Below are 24,074 nucleotides of genomic sequence, written 5' to 3'. Positions count from 1 at the left end.
CTGGTAGAACGGAAGGGAAGTTACTGGTAGGGAAGTTTAGAAGTGGGAAATGCAGTGTGAGGTATGAAAGCAGGCAGGCTGTCCGCCTTGCTGACACGATGTGTGGGTGTTGGCAGCTAAGCTAAGCTTGCTCTCTCTTGCCAGGGAGCTGTGAGTGTGTGGGAGGTTCTTCACATGTGTTTCACCATATATGGATGTCTATAGATGAATACTGTGTAGCATTCATATATATATGAATGCTACAAGCACTCCGATGCTTCTACACATGTTGTTCTGTTTAAGGCTCTTTATTATTATTGTTTATTGAGTTATTCATACATACACATACATATATATATCTATATACATATGCATATACACAACTTTACACATATACACATACATACTCAATTTTTCCAATTATTGGGGGAAGGATTTCTGTCAGTATTTCATCTGGGAATTATGTACTGTGAGGCGGGGTTTTCATCTAGTGAATCGCGGCTCTTGGGCCACCAGCTGTGGGAGCGGGGCGTCTCATAATAATAATTTATTTAGGGACAGTACATACATAGTTGCAGAGTTACAGTACAAACATTCTGTTAGATTTAAAGATAGAGGTAGTACATACAATACCTAAAGCCACTAGTACGCATAGCGTTTCGGGCAAGGAGAGGTGGGGAAAAAAACACTTAGACTGAAACTAATAGTAATTGAGCTTAAAGTATAAATTGTGTTGAATGAAAAAAAAATAATAAAAGATAAAAAAAAAAGGGGGGGGGGTGGAACATGGTAGAAAATAGCCAATATACAAGTTGGTCAACAAACGGCATTTTTTTTTTTTTAATAGTAAGACATGGGTTGACATTTAGAAGTAAGGTAGGTTACATGGAGTTAATTAGGTAGTACTTAGTTTTCATCTTAAACTGGTTGAGAGAGATAAAATCTTTGACATAATTGGGAAGGTCATTCCACATTCTGGGTCCCTTGATTTGTAGAGCATTCTCATCTTGGAGTTACTCATCTTGGAGTAACCTGTCTAACATTGGGTCCTCCAATATTTCAATGGTGTTCCACGCCCTGATGGCTTGGCGCTGCAGTCTGATGTTTAGTGGCTGTATGTTCAGGAGCTCATGGAGCTCCTGGATTGTCTGATCATATGGTGGACGGTGTTTTGCTGCTCTCCTTAGCGCCTTATTTTGCACTGCTTGCAGTTTCTGCATGTTAGTTTTCTTTATGGTGTGTAGTGGTACTGGGGGATACTCTAGATGCGACCGAACTAGAGCCTTAGAGGTGGATCTGAATGTTTGTACCGAGGTACCGACCGAGGTTTGTACCGAGGTACCTGCTTGTACTGAGGTACCGAGGTACTGAGGTTTGTACCGAGGTGTCGGTATGTTTGTACCGACACTGCAAATTTAATGAGTACGGTTATGTAAAAACAGAGGAGTACTGCAGACAGTTACAAAAGGACCATCATAAACTCGACGAGTGCTAACAAATGGTTGCTAGCATTTAATCCCAACATGTGTAAGGAAATCAAAATGAGAAAGGAAAAAAGTAAACCAAGAGGTATCTACACCCTAAGGAGAAAGCAACTACAGGAATTGGAGACAAAAACAGTTTGGGAGTGGATATAATTTCAGGCATCGAGTCATTTCTTCGCAAACGTCGTTGTTTCTTCATCTTCTGATGTTTGGTTTGGTCATCGTATAATTCCAAATTTATAATTCTATTTATACAACATTAACACCAGATAGACACAAACAGGGTAATATCAGCAGCATATGCGATGCTGGCAAACATTGGAATGCCATTTAGAAACCCAAACTAGGACTTCCATAGTGTAAGAGGGGTGATTTTCCAGCCTAATCTTATGTCTGAATAGGTGCTTTCAACTGCTTGCACAGTCTAACCTCCTTATTCATGATCAAATTGTATTCAGGTTTGGTGTCATTGGGATTCCCGCCTTGTCCAAATTCAAGATATTTTTGTTGTGCTTGCTAACTCATCTGATTTAGTGACAATCAACACGATTTGATTATCACACGGAGTGGTGACTCTAGACAGCAGGGGCAGACTTTTGAAGTAGAGTGGCATTAGGGGGTGAGGCATGGGCCTCAACAGTTGGTCTTTCCCTTTACATTACATCCCCTCAAAACCCCCTTAAAAACACATGGTGCCATAAACCTGGTAGAGCCATCTAGCAAGACACTTGAATACTATTTCTTGGTGGAAGGGAGAACAGGTGCCTCTACCAATCACTGGATAGCTTGGGTAGGCTGAATTTATTTGACTAATGCTTTTCAGATTATGTTTTTGCATCCTAATAACTATTAAATGTTCAGCAACTTTTGCTACATCATAAGGGGCAGAGGTCTTTTAACACAATGCAAACTGCAACAGAAATGTTCCAAAATTATAATAATTCATTGTCATAGGACAGGCAGCCAGATATATACTGTATACATGTCGAGTTTATACCGAGGTCCTTCCTCACCAAGGTCAAATTACTGACCCCTCCCAGGATGCAACCCCACAACAAGCTGACTAACTCCTGGGTACCTACTTACAGCAAGGTGAACAGGTCATTAGGTGATAGGAAATGCACCCAACCATTTCTGTCCTGCCTGGAATCAGCTTAGTTTGCAGAATGTTTGGGCTATTGAAAAGGTGATAGTTCCTTATCATGAAGAAAAAAGTAGCAATGCATGCAAGCATAAAAGACTATTGTGGCAATCACATCACCTGTAGTCATATCAATATACAGTTGCCTCAACATTATCTGTTACCCCTGACAGGCAGTGTGGCAGAGCTTGCCACACCGCAACAAACTCGCGAACCTTACTCTGCAACCGAAGAAGAAGACCCACCTTGGAAAGCCTGGTGATTACTGGTCACAAAGACCCAACCCAGGGCTAAGGTGTCCATATACACATTGAGCACTGGAGGATGAAGGCATCATGAAAATGATCCCCAAAGAGGAAACCAGTGACTCAAAAGCTGGTAAAAGACAAATGGAACTCATACGTGATGATCCCAGTGATGATGAATAGGGTGGAACCGGAGAAACCAGAATGACACTCAAAGCCAAAACCTGACCAACAGCAACACCATGCAGACAAAGTGCAAGTGCACAACCACTCAACCAAACGGCAAGTAATCTGGGGCCTCTTCAACACTAGACAGAGACAAACCTGCAGGTAGAGCAGTCACTAATAGCAAGAAAGGGAAGATAGCCGAGAATTCCAGACCAGGCCCAACCAAGTGTCGGGGAATAGGGTAAGAAAGGCGATTTGGGGAAGGCCCAGATATTCAGAAGGGAGGCAGGGGGGAGTGACTGGGTATGTGGATGGTAGGGAATGGGGAGGGACCAAGAGTAGCTGAAGGTAGCCCAGCTAGTAAGTCTATTGAAGTCCTAGTTTGGATATCTTGTACATTAGGCCATGTGTGCCAGACTTTGTCAAAAGCTTTTGATACATTTCTGAGCATTACATTGCCAGAAACTATCAGCTGCCCACCCACTCTCAGCCACTTACCCGCTCTCGGCTGCCTGCTCACTCTCTGCCACCCACCCATCCACATGCTCTCAACCAAGCTTTCTGCCACCCATTTCCAGGTGCCCACCCATGACTGCTAGCCTATTCATCTGCGACCACAAAAAAAAATATACAAATATAGCTGTACTATTTGGTATATTTCCCTACAATATGGGGACTTTTCTTTTCTTCTGGACCTACTTATCATGCCTGGGGTAGCCTGGTCCTAACCCTGTCAAGCTGCCCAGCCAAGTATTCTTCCCTCGCATGATTCAAATCATGCTGTTCTGCTTATGAAAAAGTTTCTTACCAAAATTTGTTTTACTGTATATTTAAATAACTTTTGCTAAGGTCATGTCTGATAGCACCAGTAATCAACATGGTAGTGTTAAGAAGAAGCAAGTATGCAATCCATTAAAGCCGAGTGATTTAACTTGTGAAAATGGCCATTCATTTGTTTACATTTCTGATAAGAAATTCGGCTAACTTAGATGACCATTTAGCTTTGATGGGGGTGGGCCACCTATGATGCAAATTACTGAACACAAACAGTACTTACCTAACAAGGGCAAGGAGCAGGATTCCCCCAGCAGAGAGGCCCCACCCAGCAGCAGCAAAAGCTGCTGGCAGTGTCAAGCATCCTGTGCCAACAATGAGGTTAAACACATAGATCAACCCCGTCTGTAAGAGAAAAGTTGTAAGACACTATTAGTTAGAGTCACAAGTGAAAGTTGCTCTACATATTAATTTAAGTTCAATATTTTCAGTTAGTACAGTGAATTATGCTTATATTAGCAGAAAATATGCATCAAAGAGACAAAAAATCAAGCGGTGAATGTAGAAGCTCTCAGGCACATTGGCTCTGGTACCATAGGAACACCCACAAAATTATCAGGCCTCTGAACTTGCACAGGCCAATCCAACACCAGGACAAGAATCTGGTGCTTATAGAGGCAAGAGGAGCATGGGTAGCCAAAATGCACACAATCCCGCACAGAAAATAATGGAAATTACATGTATAGGTGGGTATGGGGAGCTACTGAGGCTGCTTAGGTTACATCAAGGTCTGTTAACTTCATTTTCTCTGTAGGATGGGATTCAATAGATCCCCCCAGCCAATTAAGAACTGAAGTTTGTGCAGCCTTCCAGGTTTCAATTCAGTGTTTTTTAATGCCAATGGTAATTTCTGTTGTTTCTGTTAGTTTGCCTGTTAGGTAAAGGAGTTTTTTATTTCTCAAGTGTTTTCAGCAGTTCAACAGATTATTAGCCTTTCACTACTTATTGGATTTGCATAGCCTCATCGTTCTTGTGTAACTCTTGATCATGTAATTACCTAAGTGTAGTTACAGGATGAGAGCTACGCTCGTGGTGTCCCGTCTTCCCAGCACTCTTTGTCATATAACGCTTTGAAATTACTGACAGTTTTGGCCTCCACCACCTTCTCATCTAACTTGTTCCAACCGTCTATCACTCTGTTTCCAAAAGCGAATTTTTTTATATTCCTCCGGCAGCTTTGTTTCATTAGTTTAAATCTATGACCTCTTGTTCTTGAACTTCCGGGTCTCAGAACTTCTTTTCTATCAATTTTATCGATTCCTGTTACCATTTTGTACGTAGTGATCATATTGCCTCTTTTTCTACTATCCTCTAGTTTTTGCATATTTAATGCCTCTAACCTCTCCTCGTAGCTCTTATTCTTCAGTTCTGGGAGCCACTTAATGGCATGTCTTTGCACCTTTTCCAGTTTGTTGATGTGCTTCTTAAGATATGGGCACCACACAACCGCTGCATATTCCAGCTTTCCAATAATAGGAGAACTCCTATTTCAATTAAGCCCTGATGCTAAGAAAATAGTTAAGAGGGATAGAAGCCCTAAACCAGAAAATAATAAACAGAATATGTGGTCATATTCAATGAAACATGTTTGAAAGAAAACCTGCTGCCAGTATACACCAGTATATGTATAAATATATATATAATAATTGTCGTTTATTCAGTCGAGTTGGTCAAGTTATAATATACGTTGGTGGAACAAATTGGACAAAGTGTCCAGTATGGACACTACTGGTATTCATGTAAGTCAACTTACCACTGGAGAATACTGCTCTCCTGGGTGTAAGCCGACGGAGTTAGGCATAATAGTGGTGCTATAGGAGTGTCAGGCGACCATCAGGGACATACACACTGTGGCCAACAAACTATCAACAAAAGTCTGTCCTCCCCCACAACACTTGACAGTCTCGTGTAGCAATCACCTCGACGTAAAGATCTCCGGAGTCCCAAATCACCATAAATATCCTTTTCAACTCATTAAATATTTTATTTGTTGATCAGTTTTAAATGAAGGTCTTATTATAAAGTTTTATAACTCGTTTACGGAAATTTTATTTACACACTTGAGATTGAAATTAAGGATGAGAAACTGTGGGATATTAAATATATCTTTTATGTCCAGGACTTAACAGCTGACGCAGAGGTGTAAACAAATATGAGAGCCTCGCAGTGCGCCGCCAGCACCACCACCACCGTCGCTCTACTGTACCATCATTACTACCACAAGCACCACCACTACCGTCGCTCTACCGTCACCACTACCACAAGCACCACCACCACCGTCGCTCTACCGTCACCACTACCACAAGCACCACCACCACCGTCGCTCTACCATCACTACTACCACAAGCACCACCACCGTCGCTCTACCGTCACCACAACCACAAGCACCACCACCACCGTCGCTCTACCGTCACCACTACCACAAGCACCACCACCACCGTCGCTCTACCGTCACCACTACCACAAGCACCACCACCACCGTCGCTCTACCATCACTACTACCACAAGCACCACCACCACCGTCGCTCTACCGTCACCACAACCACAAGCACCACCACCACCGTCGCTCTACCGTCACCACTACCACAAGCACCACCACCACCGTCGCTCTACCGTCACCACAACCACAAGCACCACCACCACCGTCGCTCTACCGTCACCACTACCACAAGCACCACCACCGTCGCTCTACCGTCACCACTACCACAAGCACCACCACCACCGTCGCTCTACCATCATTACTACCACAAGCACCACCACCACCGTCGCTCTACCGTCACCACTACCACAAGCACCATCACCACCGTCGCTCTACCGTCACCACTACCACAAGCACCACCACCACCGTCGCTCTACCGTCACCACTACCACAAGCACCATCACCACCGTCGCTCTACCGTCACCACTACCACAAGCACCACCACCACCGTCGCTCTACCGTCACCACTACCACAAGCACCATCACCACCGTCGCTCTACCGTCACCACTACCACAAGCACCACCACCACCGTCGCTCTACCATCATTACTACCAAAGGCACCGCCACCGCCAGTTTCCCTGGTGTTGGACGCCAGTTAGTCGCCCATGGACATACACATAGGGTGACCTAATACCCTCTTAAGCTAAACAACTTAATAAGTATCAACAACGTGTCAGCAGATTTGAATGCAATCTACTCTGCTGCAGACCACAGACCTCAGACACACCCCGGGCATCAGAGCGTCTACACGCGCTCCCTTACACACTCTACAAGCTAGTTCGTGGCCCGTGTAGAAGATAAAATATATATATATATATTTATAATAAAACTAAGAAAAAGCAGTGGACGTTTAGTACTCCAATTCCTGCCCACAACCTAATCATTCTACAACGACATCGACCGATGTTACATACTAACAGCAGTACCACCAGTGCTACTAACATGGCAATTCTCACCACCACCATTTCTACCAGCAATGGCAAAACTACCACCGCCATCAGCAAGAAAACCATTACTACCAGTAGCATATAGCACTACTACAAGCAATATATAGCACCACCAGCACCATCATTAAAAGCAGCACCACTACAGCTTTATGTCACTTCCAATAGTACCACTTGGGCTGAACGGTAGAGTGACGGTCTCGAATCATGCAGGTCGGCGCTCAATCCCCGACAGTCCAAGTGGTTGGGCACCATTCCTTCCCCTCCGTCCCATTCCAAACCCTTATCCGGATCCCTTCCTAGTGGTATTTAGTCCTAATGGCTTGGCGCTTTCCCCTGATAGTTTCCTACCTTTCCTACCACAACAAATACTACTGCAACTACCACCAATATTAGTTACTTCCACTGCTGCAAATATAATGGCAACGCCAACAACCATTACTAGCAACACTAGTACCATTACTAGCAACACTAGTACCATTACTAGCAACACTAGTACCATTACTAGCAACACTAGTACCATTACTAGCAACACTAGTACCACTACAACTATAACCACCATCACTACTACCACGTTTTCCTTTCGCCTGAATTTACCTGAGGGGCCACCATCTCTCTAGTGGCCTCGACGAGGACAGAAAGATGGCTTGTCATAGGTCCCCCAATTTGTCCTGATGATTTTATCGAGCTTGATCTTGAATTGCAGCAGTGTTTGGGCAATTACGGCTTCGGCTGGTAGGCAGTTCCAGTGGTTTATAACCCTATGGGCAAGAAAACCTTATGTTTTCAGTCCTACATTGTGGCTTGTTGGGTTTGAAACTGTTGCTCCTTTTTGTGTTACATCTGACCTTTCGAAGACGTGTAGTTTAACAGTTTTTTAGTTTAGTTCATTTATTATGCACCCCATACCCATCTTGTGGGCGGTAGTGGAAAGGGTTACAGAGGCACATAATGGGCTCAGGGACTGAACCCGACAATTCATTTAGCTAAGCAAGTTACAATCTTGATGAGCTAGTTACAAAATTCAGTATAAGTCGTCACATCAACAATGGGTTCGAGATCGACCTCAAGTACAGTTTCTAAAATTAAGCAACTGACATATGTGGAGAGCTAGTGTCACAATTGATATGTTTGTCCTGCACACCGCCCCCCCCCCCCCCCCATCCAGTGGGCAGCGGTGGATAGGTTACAATCACTTAGTTACTACCTACAGTTAGCAAATAGGGGATATTTGGCTAAAATTTCTGGTAGCAGATCATTTTGAATGAAATATTTACACATCGCTGGAACATTGGTTATAGAATTGTTTAACATCCTCCAAATTGTTCATAATTTTAAAAAGTTTCAATGAGATCCGCCCTGTCATGCCTGGCTTGCAGTGTTGTTAGCCCTGTGGCCCTCAACCACTCCTGGTATGAGAGTTGATGTACAGTAGTTCCAGAATGGTTTTTGTTATCCAGTGTTGTACTTTCTCCAGAGAAGTTATATCTTTCATAAGATTAGGTTTCAATATAATCCGATTAATGCACCTGAGATATTACAACAATAGTAAAGTCAATTTTATTCAGGAAAGTATATACATAGTTGATTTACAAACATAATGTTGGATTTATAGATAGAGCTAGTACATACAATACCTAAAGCCACTAGTACGCATAGCGTTTTGGGCAAAAAGACTTTCCCGTGCCGGGAATCGAACCCGGGCCTCGCGGGTGAGAGCCGCGTATCCTAGCCACTAGACAACACGGGATATAGCATCATTTTCATAACTTGAGAATATTCTCTGTTTAGGACAAAGGTTCACTTGCCAGTTTACATGTAGACTATTACTGGAACCGTAATATGCTTCTGGACCATCACAAATATCATAAGAACTATCCAGGCGGTTTAACGCAGGGTTTGGTGTCTCATGGTAGTGGATTTGCTCTGAGAACAAATTGAATTAAGACATCTAGAGCACTAGTTCCCACACTGGGAGCCATGGCCCTTCTGGGGAACATTTTTTAATTTGTAAGGGCCCATAAGTTGAGGCAGTGTACAGGTTATTATGCCTGTACACTGCCTCAACTTTTGAGTCTGTCTGTACATGACAAACTCAGTAGCCCCAGGTGTGGATGAAATTCAATCCAAAGTCATGAAGGAACTAGCAGAGGAATTATGCCTACCGCTGAGACTGAATTTCAGAAAATCTTTGGACCAAGGGATAGTTTCCTTAGATTGGAAATATGCAAATATCACCCGTATTAAAAAAAAAAAAGGCAGAAAGAGCTCAGCAGAAAACTACCGTTCGATCAGCTCGACATCACACATCTGCAAGTTCGTGGAGAGAATCCCAAGGAATGTAATCATTCATCATCTCACAGTGAACATTCTCGTAAAATAGACACAATATGGGTTTGTTAAAAATAGTTTCTGCCTTACAAACTTGCTCACATATTTGGAAACGGTAACAGCTACTCAGACAAGGGACTTCCGGTGGATCTAATATACATGGATTTTGCTAAAGATTTTGATAAGATATCACAAGAAAGACTGGCAAGGAAATTACAGATCCATGGAATAAATGGTAGAATACTAGAATGGATAAAAATAAATTTATTTATTTATTTATATACAAGAAGGTACATTTGGTTTATGTGAGTATATTATAAAAGTACTGACAGTACAGATAAAACAGTCATGCTAAATGGGAAGGATTCTGACTGGAGCCCTTTTTGTCATATACCTCAATGACTTAGATGAAATTATTACGTCACAACATCAAACTTGCAAATGACACTAAGATCTATGGTAAGGTGGGAAGTGAAAATGATACTGAAGTTTTACACAAAGATCTACATGAACTCCACAAATGGCCAGAAAACTGGCGAATGCGTTTTTAATGTCGAAAAATTTTACCATTCTGAACAATTTGGAGGATGTTGATCCAGACAATTTTTTCAAAAGGTCAGATGTAACACAAACAAGGAGCAGCGGTTTCAAGCTCAACAAGCCACAATGTAGGACTGAGAACAGATGCTTTTTCACCCACATGATGAAAAAGCAGGGAGCCGTAAATGCCGAAATTGCTGAACTGCAAATAAATCCAGCTGCAAATAATTATCAGAACAAATTGGGGGACTTTTGATAAGCCGTTGGCTTCTTGCCTTCGTCGAGGCCACTAGTGTGTTAGTGGCCCTCAGGTAACTTCAGGTATTCTCTAGCTCGTATGTACTGAGACCAGGGAGTGGGACTTGGATTTTGGATTTGATATTCAAAGGGCTTGGAAACGATGGGGGAGGAAGAGGAATGGGGAGGTGAAATTCTGGAAAAGGATTTGGGTGTGGAGAAAGGAGGCTTGAAAATTGGGTGGCCTGTCCACCATAGGTTGGCATGAGGTGTGGGTCTGGTTAGTGTGAGTTAGTTTGGGTGTGTGTTGTGTAGGGTTGTCAGCGCATTGGCTGGGGTGGCGAGTGTGGGTGTCTTAGCTGGTGTCTGGTTTCCCTTGAGCCGGTGGTGTTAGCTTCAGAAGGCTGATCTTAGCAACATCAGGCTAGTGGCACCTCTTGCAGAACAAAAAAGGTTTTTATTGTTAGTTTTATTTGTTTGTTGTTTAGGTATAAATCGGGTCCGGGATGGTCCACTCATCCGAGTCTTCTGGTAGTCCGCTCAGTATTTAAGGTCTCTCGAAGGTCTTCAATTCAAACATTTGTTGTTGGTTCGAAATAATGCAAAATATCATAGGAAGAAAAAAAAAGTACATTATTCTTTGTACAGTTGTCTCTCACCTCTCACTGCTACACAGTTGTTTCATCTCTCACTGCTACATAGTCAATTTATCTTTCACTGCTACACAGGTGTCTCGTCTCGTTGCAACACAGGTCTCTCATCACTAACTGCATATTCCTTCATTCCTGAGGTGATGTCTCGCGTCGTTTTCTTTCCCAATGTTTCAAGTCTGACTTATTTATATTGAACCACTTGTCACTTCTTACAAACCTACAGTCGTTGATCGCAAAATGCTTATAGATTAGCAATTTTTACCAATTGCTTTATGAGAAGGACTGTTGACCAGACCACACACTAGAAGGTGAAGGGACGACGACGTTTCGGTCCGTCCTGGACCATTCTTAAGTCGATTGTGAGAATGGTCGGCCGAGCGGACAGCACGCTGGACTTGTGATCCTGTGGTCCCGGGTTCGATCCCGGGCGCCGGCGAGAAACAATGGGCAGAGTTTCTTTCACCCTATGCCCCTGTTACCTAGCAGTAAAATAGGTACCTGGGTGTTAGTCAGCTGTCACGGACTGCTTCCTGGGGGTGGAGGCCTGGTCGAGGACCGGGCCGCGGGGACACTAAAGCCCCGAAATCATCTCAGGATAACCTCAAGATGGTCAATCGACTTGAGAATGGTCCAGGACGAACCGAAACGTCGTCGTCCCTTCACCTTCTAGTGTGTGGTCTGGTCAACATACTTTAGCCACGTTATTGTGACTCGTCGCCTGCATGAGAAAGACTCTTTACCAAAAAGTTTTATGAGAAACAGTTTTCAACAATGAATTATGAGAAGCCGTCCTGAGCACCAATGTTTTGAATGATTTTCAAATATTTGTCAATGATATATTAAGTGACAATCAGAATTATGAATGTGAAAATATTAATGACGAAATTTTAAAATATTGGCAATAAATATTTTAAAGATGAATTTATTCATGTTTTAAAAAGACTTGAGAAGAAAATGTCTGTAATCCTATTGACATTTGTCATCAGTTGACACTATGTCTCTAAATGTCGAAAAGCTATTCAATAGAAATGTCTAATAATGCTTGTTTGTAATGTTTGCGGTGAAAGATAATTTACGCATTTATATGTCTGTTACATTTTGTCAGTAGACAGTACCTTGAGATGATTTCGGGGCTTAGCGTCCCCGCGGCCCGGTCGACAAGGCCTCCTCGTTCCTGGACTGGTCAACCAGGCTGTTGGACGCGGCTGCTCGCAGCCAGTACAGTACAGTTGAAATGTAACCAACAGTGCAAATGCCAGTTACATTTTAACATTTTTTTTTAACCCACAGGGTTATAAATCCATGGAACCGCCTACCCGCCTAAGTCGTAAATGCCAAAACTGTTATGGCATTTAAGATCAAGGAAAAGGAAAAAAAAAAGCATTCGGCATTTAAGATCAAGGAACAAATAATTTAAAATTTTTGGAAAAGATCAAGGCAAAGGGAGAGGGGGGGATCTTTGACAAGCCGCCGGCTTCCTGTCCTCGTCGAGGCCTCTAGTGTTAGTGGCGCTCAGGTAAATTTACACGATTTGTAACATGTTATGAAAAACAATGTCGTCTAATCATTACTAGTATTATTTATATATTTGCTTAACTTAAAACTCGAGAACTTCAACTTTAATATTAGGTATGTAAATGTGTACCAATCTACTACATTTCATTTGTCTATCCAATTAAAACTAGGATTTTATTACCAAACATTTATATTACTAAACCCATGAAGGACGCACAATGTGATTTGATTTTATACACCGTTGTGTTTATAATGTATGCACTCTTTAATGAAAAATAATAATAATAATAATTCCGTGTTGGGGGACAGGCAGCCAGTGTATTTATGTTAGGATAATATCGGGCCCCCCTCCCAGGTCAAATTTCTAACCTCAAGCTGACTATCTCCCGAGTACCTACTTGCTGCTAGGTGACAGGAAATGCACCAAACCATTTCAATCCCACCCGGAACTCTCGAGTTGAGAACGAACCCGACTACTACCAGGACCGGGAAAATATTTTCAACTTTTCTTGATGTTGAACAAATGCAAATAAATTACAGGGACCCTCCAGCTACTCAATCCGCCTCTTATCCCTACTGGCCTTGTGAATATATAGGCTATAACGAGTCAATATAGTAGTCTGCCTATAACGCTGACTAGAGATTATCTAAGTCTCATCATAGAGAACCTCGATCCGGGCACTTTCAGGCCTGTCACCCCACATATGGTCCAACAGCAGCACTTACGTACGTTTGTACACAAATATGTGTAAGAGAAAAATTACCAGCTATCAAACTTAAATTCATAGTAACAGGCAAGTTAACAGCTAATAATCCCGTATGTGACTTAAGTCAGAAAAGTTGGTCTGAACAGTTCACAAAGCGGAACTTATCGTTAATATAGTAAATATATCAATTTCAGAAATCTGCACAAAAGACTATAATAACCACTAGTTATTTAATGCCTTCATATTTAAAAGCAAGTCACATTGCTTAGCACTACCTAAACCGGATCAATCTTCCTGTGAAAAGGTCCCGCGCATTTTAGAACAAGAAAAGTACGGCATGTGACATCTTAATTCGGCTGAATTAATTAACAGAAGGCACGAAGCCGGGAAGGTTACGTAACACCATCACATTTCGGCTGAAGATTTGCGACTACGTACTATCCTACACCTAGTGCCCTTAGGACCAGATGTGCACCCACAGGTTAATGAATGGTCCATCCATTTAAAGCATTGCGCCTTACTACTAAATATTGTACTAAAAAGATTTTACAGCTTACGGGGGTTGGGTAAGCCAAAGCTACTATCCCTTCGAGACGTTTCTTCGTCTCTAACATACTTTAACTTTACACAGCTTACGACAAATTTTAAGTGTTCCAGATAATTAGCAACTTTGCTAAAGCCTTTGAGAAAAAAAGTGGCAAGAATTACTGGACTGGAGCATGGGAACTAAAGTAAAAATTAACACTGCTGATGAAGTAATTTAGAAGGTTCTTTAGGAAAACCAAGTTTTCTAATAGTTCAGTCGTGCATACCTTATGCAAAGCTCATCGTACACAATGCTTGGGACATTTTTCAATTTTTAATATATTGTATAGGTTCAGCCATTCAGGAAGAAATTTAAATAAGTAAAGTAGAAATCAATTTATTCCTTTTAAATAAACATAATCCTTATCCTAATGGAATAATGTAAAAATTGATATCCTAAATCATGTACATTTAACCTAAATAAAGGACAGGAATTTAGAAGCACTTCCTGTGGACAATGGATGGGCCAGATTCATCATATTCTTGCTTGCTGATCCACATCTGTTGGAAGGTAGAAAGGGAAGCCAAGATGGAACCGCCAATCCATACAGAGTACTTGCGCTCTGGTGGGGCAATGATCTTAATCTTCATGGTGGATGGTGCCAAGGCAGTGATTTCCTTCTGCATCCTGTCTGCAATGCCTGGATACATGGTGGTGCCACCAGACAGCACGGTGTTGGCGTACAGATCCTTACGGATATCTACGTCACACTTCATGATGGAGTTGTAGGTAGTCTCGTGGATGCCACAAGATTCCATACCAAGGAATGAAGGCTGGAAAAGTGCCTCGGGGCAACGGAACCTCTCGTTGCCAATGGTAATGACCTGACCGTCAGGAAGTTCGTAAGACTTTTCTAGTGAAGAGGATGAGGCGGCAGTGGTCATTTCCTGCTCAAAGTCTAGGGCAACGTAACACAACTTTTCCTTAATGTCACGAACGATTTCTCGCTCTGCAGTAGTTGTGAAGGTGTAGCCACGCTCGGTGAGAATCTTCATAAGGTAGTCAGTAAGGTCACGACCGGCCAAGTCCAGACGCAGGATAGCATGGGGAAGGGCGTATCCCTCATAGATAGGAACAGTGTGTGACACGCCATCACCAGAGTCCAAGACAATACCGGTGGTACGACCAGAGGCGTACAGGGAGAGCACGGCCTGGATAGCTACGTACATAGCGGGAGTGTTGAAAGTTTCGAACATAATTTGAGTCATCTTCTCACGGTTGGCCTTTGGGTTGAGGGGGGCCTCCGTCAGCAGGACTGGGTGCTCCTCTGGGGCCACACGCAGCTCATTGTAAAATGTGTGATGCCAGATCTTTTCCATGTCATCCCAGTTAGTGACGATACCGTGCTCAATGGGATATTTTAGTGTAAGAATACCACGCTTGCTCTGTGCCTCGTCTCCCACGTAAGAGTCCTTCTGGCCCATACCAACCATCACGCCCTACCGGAAGAAAATTTTACCATTAATCTCAAGTTTAGCAAATTTTTAAAGTAAAAATGTTAATGTTAAAAATGTGAACATTTAACAAGTGTCAACGTTATTCAGGGTTAACCCTGAATATAACCACATTGAAAAATTAACAAAACTTATCCAGCAAGTCACTTCACTAGTCGTGCACTAAAATAATGTCCCAACTGCTCACCTGATGGCGGGGTCGGCCCACGATGGAGGGGAAGACGGCGCGGGGGGCGTCGTCCCCGGCGAAGCCTGCCTTGCACATACCGGAACCATTGTCCACAACCAGGGCAGCAACCTCGTCGTCACACATTTTTAATTACTGCAAAACAAAAATACAGCCCGGTTAGGTTGCCGCTCAAGAAATATTTCAATTAAATTCACAAGACTTTCTTGTTAAAGTCCAGAAATGCAGTATATTCACTTAAATATCACAAGTGTAGCAGCAGCAGTTGTGGTGTACCTAGTTAATATCACAGTCACTGACTACGTTGGTTGCGGGGACGTGCCCGGGTGTCCAGCTTCACTACCCGTGTTGAACTGATCCCCCACACCCGCCGCCCTCACCTTATAACACCCCCTTAACCCCCCCCCCAGACCCCCTCCCAGTGACGTCACCACCCCCCACCCCACATTGCCCCCCCCCCAGGGACCCCCCACTCACCCCCCCCCCTCGCCGCCCATATTAGGAGCACCAACTGGACACTTTCTATTTGAGGCTTTCAAGGTAGTTTTCCATGTGGTGCGCCACACCAAGCCTGCGCCACACCCCACCGCTCTACACACCCTCGATAGTACTTTAAATGTTACTCTACAACATGGCAAGAAAATAATTCGTTCGTGTAGTGCGAACAAGTTTCATATACTTCAAGAACAGAAAACCAAGACTCTTGCCGCCCATGCTGGCAGGGCGCCCACCTGCCAGCCACCTGTGAACCACCTCCAGGAAACTTTAATGCACTAGACGCAATGATCGACACCAAGCCCACACTAACACCAGTCGACACGCCCCTAACCTACCGGTTAACACTAACTTCACTCTAAACACATTTAATTCTTCACAACACGTCTCTACACGCGTATACACCGTAGTTGCATTACAAGTAGACGTTGAACACAACAAGCTATCAATTAAAACATTTACTTACTTCGTGGGGACGGGCGGGCGCACAACTGTACTTGTCCTCGTGGTGATCGCGAGTGAGGGACTCGTGCAGCCCGCTGCTCCTCCACCACCAACCTCACCTTTCCAGCGGGGGAGGACTGCAAACGTCACTCTTTCTCCATCCTCATTGCTCCTCCAATGCGCTCTTCTTTAAGTCAAATTGGAAACCTATTGTCGATTAAATAATTATTTCTTTAATCTTGGATCGTGGAAAATTGTAATAAGTTCACGAGAGAGTTAAATTTTGTTTTTGCAAGAGGCTTCCCCTGCCATGCCGCCGCAGTGGCCTCGTCCACCACGCCCAGACAAACGTACATCGCCTTATATGGACATAGTCGGAAACTCGGGCGGTGATTGGCTGGCGGCGGCCGTTGAATGCGTGGCGGGAAGACGAGAACTCCAAGTCTCGCTCACCTTCACTCGATTTCATATTGTTTCCCTCAATCATCCCAACTTTCGAATACGCGTACAATTTAACATGCTGGGAATCCATAGAAAATACACTTCTATTCCTAATGTGTGTTATGAGACAAATTGTTTTCGCAACAATACACGCATGAGAGACGTGTACTTCAAGTAAATGTGGGCAGTGTTCCAGAGAACATCGCTAAGCACGAAACAAAATGAGAACAATGGCTAGAGCGACCGTACTGGATTCACGGCTGCCAACCGCATACGGGCCGCCATGGAGTCGCGCTTTCAGAAGGCTCCTAATGAAAAATCCTTGGGCTTGCTTTATTCGGTTACAGAGAGAGAGAGAGAGTGAGTCTGTCGTAGTAAAGGGCTCGCTCTTGGCTTTTAAGTGATTTCACAGGACTCGAACGGGTGTTTATTTAATGATTAACCAAGTTTGACACTTGTAAGGGATAAGTTGGTATTTGCCGTTAGAGACATGACCGGCAATATGAGAAATGTGCCCAACCTTGGATCAAATTGTATATTACCCCATTAACAATACGACAAAAGTTCGTTTGAACTTCAGTAAGCTCTAGGAACACAAGGGGAAAAACAGCAAGTCCGGTAAAATCCAGTGATTGATATTTAAAGAGTTGAGAGATAGCGAGGCCGGGCTTGACAGGAAGAGCTTGATACTAGTACATCTCCATATTTGGTATTTCCTGGAGATATCTGTCACTTGTACCATGGGGGATACGGTAATTTCCTGTGAAGCGAGTAGGCTGGGATCCTTCACAGCCTATTACTTACAAGATCACCCCAGGGCGCCAGCCGTCCTAACTCGTATAATTAATTTCTCACAATTGTCTTTCAAGTTAAAATGAGGAAAAAAATAATTGCTATATTACTGTTCTCTCAATTTCTACTGGACGGTGAGAAAGGTGGTCCAGTACACAGTGAAGGAGCCCACTACTGGACACACCACTTGACGGGTTCTTTAAAGAGGTCTACACCTTTTACTAGCCTATAAAAACATATTGCCATGATCTTTAATGTCTAAATTAAACTTCCATCGATCGAAAAGTGGAATAGTTTGTCGTGGGGTGCGGCCCCTGGTGTGTGGTGGGTCGGGCCGCTACCCTTGTGTCCAGCCCTACCATGCAACCATGCAGCCCCAACTATGCCATGCAACTAAACCATGCAACCATGCAGCCCCAACTATGCCATGCAACCACGCTATGGTAACATAGACGAGATCCTCCCCCGGTAACGTGTACAGCTTCAAGGAGTGGCGGGTCACGTGGTGCTGGGGGCGGCCTCGGCTACTCCGCCCTAACTACAGTTTACCGGCCAGGTTCACCCTACACCAACTACAAGCACCACAGGATACGGTGGAGTTCTCTACGTCGTGTGAAACGGAACTGTTAGGGAGTGAGGGGAGGGGGGGAGAGGGGTGGTTGGTCACACTAGCGGGGTCGAGGGTGGGGAGCGGCTGACACGGCCAAGCGTTTGTTTGTTTGTCGTTTGACAGCAGTCAGTGAGGCACGGCTGGTGACGTCACATCTTCAGTAATTAATATCATAACTGTACATTTTTTTTTAAATTTTTTATTGCTGTTTATAGGTTTTGATTTATTGTAGGTGTAGAAAAGTGTAGTGAGGGTGGAGTGGCGGTAGAGGCTCTAGCTCCCGGGTCCCGCCTTGGTGGCAGGCGACCTGCAGCTATGGGTCACTCTTGTTGTTTAATGTGTGTGAATAGGTCACTAGTGCGTGGGTACCCACCTAGTTGTACTTGCCAAGTTGTACTTGCGGGGACTGAGTTTCGGCTTCTTGGTCCCGTTTGACACTGAAAACATTCTTAATGTGACTGGCTCATTTGAGCACTCGGTCCAACCAGTGTGCCCGTGTTCACATACCACCCGTGCTAAATAGTTTGTGTATCTCATTACACACAGAAATCACAATAGTGTGATGCATCAAATGAACAAATCCACAAGGGCCGTGACGAGGATTCGAACCTACGTCCAAGAGCATCCCAGACGCTGCCTTAATCGACTGAGCTACTACTGAATTTATTCGGATCCTGCAGCCTCTCCGAGACACAAACCAGGATTTTACATAATTCCCCCGTTCTTTCCATGCCTTCATTCTTATGTACCTTGCTTCTTTACAACCATGATTAAACCATGGAGTTACTCTGTGCCTATCATTATACTTTCTGCAGAGGGACACATTTGCTAGCTGCTTCCCAGCATTTCCCGTTAAATGTGCATCATTTTCTGTGGGGACTTTCCATGCAGTTCTGTCTCCAATTGTACCTTCATACTCTCACCTTCAGTATGCCAGCCTTTTACCTCCTGGCATTTTTCCTGAAGAGTACATTACTTCACTTATGTCTGACTCATTTAGTATCAACATCAGGTCAAGACGGGTTGGTTGGTCACTGCCTCTCATTCTTGTGGGGCCATTAACAGCCTAGCAAGTTTCTCGTTGCTTCTTCCATGAATTTAGCTTTCCATATGTTGCAACAGTTGACAGCTGCAACTGTGGAACAATTGGGCCTTCTCGTGAGAACTTCCAATGTCACTGTCTTGGCCCAGCAATTAGCAATGTGCCCAAAGGCGGATCTGAGAGTCTTAAAAGGCAGATCTGAGAGCCTTAGAAGGTGGATCTGAGAGCCTTAGAAGGTGGATCTGAGAGCCTTAGAAGGCGGATCTGAGAGCCTTAGAAGGTGGATCTGAGAGCCTTAGAAGGCAGATCTGAGAGCCTTAGAAGGTGGATCTGAGAGCCTTAGAAGGCAGATCTGAGAGCCTTAGAAGGCAGATCTGAGAGCCTTAGAAGGCGGATCTGAGAGCCTTAGAAGGTGGATCTGAGAGCCTTAGAAGGCAGATCTGAGAGCCTTAGAAGGCGGATCTGAGAGCCTTAGAAGGCGGATCTGAGAGCCTTAGAAGGCAGATCTGAGAGCCTTAGAAGGCGGATCGTAATAGCAAGCCTGGAACATTGCTAAGAAAACGTAATTGATCCTCTTGAGTTTGATTATTGGTAGTCGATACCATTGCCTCTTGTTGTAGAGTATTTTAATAATAGTTGCAGAATTAATAACTCATAATTACCCCATCAGCAGATATCACAAGTTTTTCTTAGTTAATGGTTTTCAAAGTCTTGGGTTTATACAATGGATACATCTGGGAAACAGGGAAAAATCGGGGAAGAGAGAGAGACAGAGAGAAAAGAAAAGCAAGGATAGGAAATATATGCTTGATCCTGTTACATACCGTGATATAATACACAGTACCTCCCTCCCTTCAGCCCCTTCCTCCCGGACTACAGTGAAATAGTACACAGTCGTTCAGACATGCAGCCTTACTCTCATTACAAATATTATTTTGGCGTGTGGAATATATGAGGGAGGGAGAAGGGGGTGAGGGAGAGGTGTTGCCATGCGCAGAGATCCTACCTTCTCTCCTCTCCGCCCCCCTCCCGACATCTCGCCCCTCCCCACATCTCCCAATATCTCGTTCTTCCCCACGTCTCGTCCCTCCCCACACCTCACCCCACCCGTCATGCAGAGCGAGGAGGGGGGCGAGGTGCGTCGTGGGTGGTGGGTGGTGGGGTGGAGAGGTGGGGGCGAGCGTCCACCTCACACCACCTGGCCAGCGGCTGTGTCAGCAGGCTCTCGGGTGGCCGGGAGGGGTGGCTGGGGGTACTGTTATACTGCGCAGGCCGGGAGGGGTTGGCTGGGGGTACTGTTATACTGCGCAGACCGGGAGGGGAGGCTGGGGGTACTGTTATACTGCGCAGACCGGGAGGGGAGGCTGGGGTACTGTTATACTGCACAGACCAGGAGGGGGAGGCTGGGGGTAGTTATACTGCGCAGACCGGGAGGGGTGGCTGGGGGTACTGTTATACTGCGCAGGCCGGGAGGGGTTGGCTGGGGGTACTGTTATACTGCGCAGACCGGGAGGGGAGGCTGGGGGTACTGTTATACTGCGCAGACCGGGAGGGGAGGCTGGGGTACTGTTATACTGCACAGACCAGGAGGGGGAGGCTGGGGGTAGTTATACTGCGCAGACCGGGAGGGGTGGCTGGGGGTACTGTTATACTGCGCAGACCAGGAGGGGGAGGCTGGGGGTAGTTATACTGCGCAGACCGGAAGGGATGGCTGGGGGTATTGTTATACTGCGCAGACCAGGAGGGGGAGGCTGGGGGTACTGTTATACTGCGCAGACCAGGAGGGGGTGGCTGGGGGTACTGTCATACTGCGCAGACCGGGAGGGGGTGGCTGGGGGTACTGTTATACTGCGCAGATCAGGAGGGGAGGCTGGGGGTATTGTTATACTGCGCAGACCTGGAGGGGGTGGTTGGGGTACTGTTATACTGCGCAGACCAGGAGGGGAGGCTGGGGGTACTGTTATACTGCGCAGACCAGGAGGGGAAGGCTGGGGGTACTGTTATACAGCGCAGACCAGGAGGGGAGGCTGGGGGTACTGTTATACTGCGCAGACCAGGAGGGGAAGGCTGGGGGTACTGTTATACTGCGCAGACCAGGAGGGGGTGGCTGGGGGTACTGTTATACTGCGCAGACCAGGAGGGGTGTGGCTGGGGGTACTGTTATACTGCGCAGGCCGGGAGGGGGTGGCTGTGGGTACTGTTATACTGCGCAGACCTGGAGGGGGTGGCTGGGGGTACTGTTATACTGCGCAGGCCGGGAGGGGTTGGCTGGGGGTACTGTTATACTGCGCAGACCTGGAGGGGGTGGCTGCAGGTACTGTTATACTGCGCAGACCAGGAGGGGTGTGGCTGGGGGTACTGTTATACTGCGCAGGCCGGGAGGGGTTGGCTGGGGGTACTGTTATACTGCGCAGACCTGGAGGGGGTGGCTGGGGGTACTGTTATACTGCGCAGACCAGGAGGGGTTGGCTGGGGGTACTGTTATACTGCGCAGACCGGGAGGGGTTGGCTGGGGGTACTGTTATACTGCGCAGACCAGGAGGGGTTGGCTGGGGGTACTGTTGTACTGCGCAGACCGGGATGGGGTGGCTGGGGGTACTGTTATACTGCGCAGATCGGGAGGGGGAGGCTGGGGGTACTGTTATACTGCGCAGGCCGGGAGGGGTGGCTGGGGGTACTGTTATACTGCGCAGACCGGGATGGGTTGGCTGGGGGTACTGTTATACTGCGCAGACCGGGAGGGGAGGCTGGGGGGGTACTGTTATACTGCGCAGACCGGGATGGGTTGGCTGGGGGTACTGTTATACTGCGCAGGCCGGGAGGGGTGGCTGGGGGTACTGTTATACTGCGCAGACCGGGAGGGGTTGGCTGGGGGTACTGTTATACTGCGCAGACCGGGATGGGGTGACTGGGGGTTCTGTTATATTGCGCAGACCAGGAGGGGGTGGCTGGGGGTTCTGTTACACTGCACAGACCGGGAGGGGGTGGCTGGGGGTACTGTTATACTGCGCAGACCGGGATGGGGTGACTGGGGGTACTGTTATATTGCGCAGACAAGGAGAGGGTGGCTGGGGGTACTGTTATACTGCGCAGACCAGGAGGGGGTGGCTGGGGGTACTGTTATACTGCGCAGACCAGGAGGGGGTGGCTGGGGGTTCTGTTACACTGCACAGACCGGGAGGGGGTGGCTGGGGGTACTGTTATACTGCGCAGGCCGGGAGGGGTGGCTGGGGGTACTGTTATACTGCGCAGACAAGGAGGGGGTGGCTGGGGGTACTGTTATACTGCACAGACCGGGAGGGGGTGGCTGGGGGTACTGTTATACTGCGCAGACCGGGAGGGGGTGGCTGGGGGTACTGTTATACTGCGCAGACAAGGAGGGGGTGGCTGGGGGTTCTGTTACACTGCGCAGACTGGGAGGGGGTGGCTGGGGGTACTGTTATACTGCGCAGACCAGGAGGGGGTGGCTGGGGGTTCTGTTACACTGCGCAGACCGGGAGGGGGTGGCTGGGGGTTGTTATACTGCGCAGACCGGGGGGGTGGCTGGGGGTACTGTTATACTGCGCAGACAAGGAGGGGGTGGCTGGGGGTACTGTTATACTGCGCAGACCGGGAGGGGGTGGCTAGGGGTACTGTTATACTGCGCAGACCGGGAGGGGGTGGCTGGGGGTACTGTTATACTGCGCAGACCGGGAGGGGTTGGCTGGGGGTACTGTTATACTGCGCAGACCGGGATGGGGTGGCTGGGGGTACTGTTATACTGCGCAGACCAGGAGGGGAGGCTGGGGTTACTGTTATACTGCGCAGACCGGGAGGGGGTGGCTGGGGGTACTGTTATACTGCGCAGACCAGGAGGGGAGGCTGGGGTTACTGTTATACTGCGCAGACCGGGAGGTGGTGGCTGGGGTTACTGTTATACTGCGCAGACCGGGAGGAAGGAGGTGGCTGGGGGTACTGTTATACTGCGCAGACCGCGAGGGGGTTACCTTGAGATGGTTTCGGGGCTTAGCGTCCCCGCGACCCGGTCCTCGACCAGTCCTCTCGTTGCTGGACTGGTCAACCAGGTTGTTGGACGCGGCTGCTCGCAGCCTGAGGTATGAGTCGCAGCCTGGTTGATCAGGTATCCTTTGGAGGTGCTTATCCAGTTCTCTCTTGAACACTGTGAGGGGTCGGCCAGTTATGCCCCTTATGTGTAGCGGAAGCGTGTTGAACAGTCTCGGGCCTCTGATGTTGATAGTATTCTTTCTCAGAGTAACTATTGCACGTCTGCTCTTCAACGGGGGTATTCTGCACATCCTGCCATGTCTCCTGGTCTCATGTGATGTTATTTCTGTGTGCAGGTTTGGGACCAGCCCTCCAATTTTTTTCCATGTGTAAATTTTCCACGTGTATCTCTCTCGCCTACGCTCAAGAGAATACAGATTTAGACCTTTTAGTCGATCCCAATAGTTTATATGTTTTACTGAGTGGATTCTAGCAGTAAAGGATCTCTGCACGCTCTCCAGGTCAGCAATTTCTCCAGCTTTGAAAGGGGCTGTCATTGTGCAGCAGTACTATACTGTAGAGAGCACTACCGTCTTGAAGAGTATCATCATCGGTACAGCATGTCTAGTGTGAAAGGTTCTTGTTATCCAACCTGTCATTTTTCTTGCAGATGTGACGGCTACTTTATTGTGTTCTTTAAAGGTAAGGTCTTCCGACATGAGTACACCCAAATCCTTTACATTGCCTTTTCATTCTATGTTATGATTTGCCTGCGTTATGT

General features: G+C 46.2%; 2 protein-coding genes and 1 non-coding gene across 5 annotated transcripts in view; all 3 read right to left on the bottom strand.

Moving 5' to 3' along the window:
* The window catches only part of LOC138363047 (transmembrane protein 104-like), a 66,109-nt gene extending 60,109 nt beyond the window's left edge, over positions 1-6,000 (bottom strand). The window contains exons 1-2 of one of the 2 annotated variants that reach the window (XM_069321879.1): positions 5,605-6,000; positions 4,075-4,196 (exon numbers count right to left, since the gene is read on the bottom strand). In XM_069321879.1, coding sequence (XP_069177980.1) covers positions 4,075-4,196; positions 5,605-5,652 — 170 coding nt within the window. In that variant the 5' untranslated portion in view covers positions 5,653-6,000. The remainder of the gene's footprint in view (positions 1-4,074; positions 4,197-5,604) is intronic. The other variant, XM_069321878.1, reaches the window with a different exon arrangement.
* Positions 6,001-8,953: 2,953 nt separating this feature from the next.
* On the bottom strand, positions 8,954-9,025 carry TRNAE-CUC (transfer RNA glutamic acid (anticodon CUC)). The gene has a single exon. It is a non-coding gene; the product is annotated as a tRNA-Glu (tRNA).
* Positions 9,026-14,167: 5,142 nt separating this feature from the next.
* On the bottom strand, positions 14,168-16,761 carry LOC138363046 (actin, clone 403). 2 transcript variants are annotated; one of them, XM_069321876.1, is made up of 3 exons: positions 16,447-16,761; positions 15,486-15,620; positions 14,168-15,283 (listed from the first exon to the last, which is right to left on the bottom strand). In XM_069321876.1, exons 2-3 carry the CDS (start codon positions 15,609-15,611, stop codon positions 14,279-14,281), a joined length of 1,131 nt encoding a protein of 376 aa, XP_069177977.1. In that variant the 5' UTR covers positions 15,612-15,620; positions 16,447-16,761; the 3' UTR covers positions 14,168-14,278. The 2 variants fall into 2 exon arrangements, with proteins under 2 accessions (XP_069177977.1, XP_069177978.1); XM_069321877.1 differs by lacking the exon at positions 16,447-16,761 and adding an exon at positions 15,762-15,876.
* Positions 16,762-24,074: the final 7,313 nt, after the last annotated feature.

This window comes from Procambarus clarkii, chromosome 10, assembly GCF_040958095.1.
Source record: "Procambarus clarkii isolate CNS0578487 chromosome 10, FALCON_Pclarkii_2.0, whole genome shotgun sequence".
Classification (NCBI taxonomy): Eukaryota; Metazoa; Arthropoda; class Malacostraca; order Decapoda; family Cambaridae; genus Procambarus; species Procambarus clarkii.
The sequence above is the reverse complement of the archived record's forward strand: the minus strand, read 5'-3'. Positions and strand labels throughout refer to the sequence as shown.

Excerpts from the sequence above, each read along its gene's own strand:
- LOC138363046 (XM_069321876.1), bottom strand. The coding sequence starts at position 15,611 with ATGTGTGACGACGAGGTTGCTGCCCTGGTTGTGGACAATGGTTCCGGT. Across the intron at positions 15,284-15,485 it reads TGGGCCGACCCCGCCATCAG|GGCGTGATGGTTGGTATGGG; the intron begins GTGAGCAGTTGG and ends TTCTTCCGGTAG.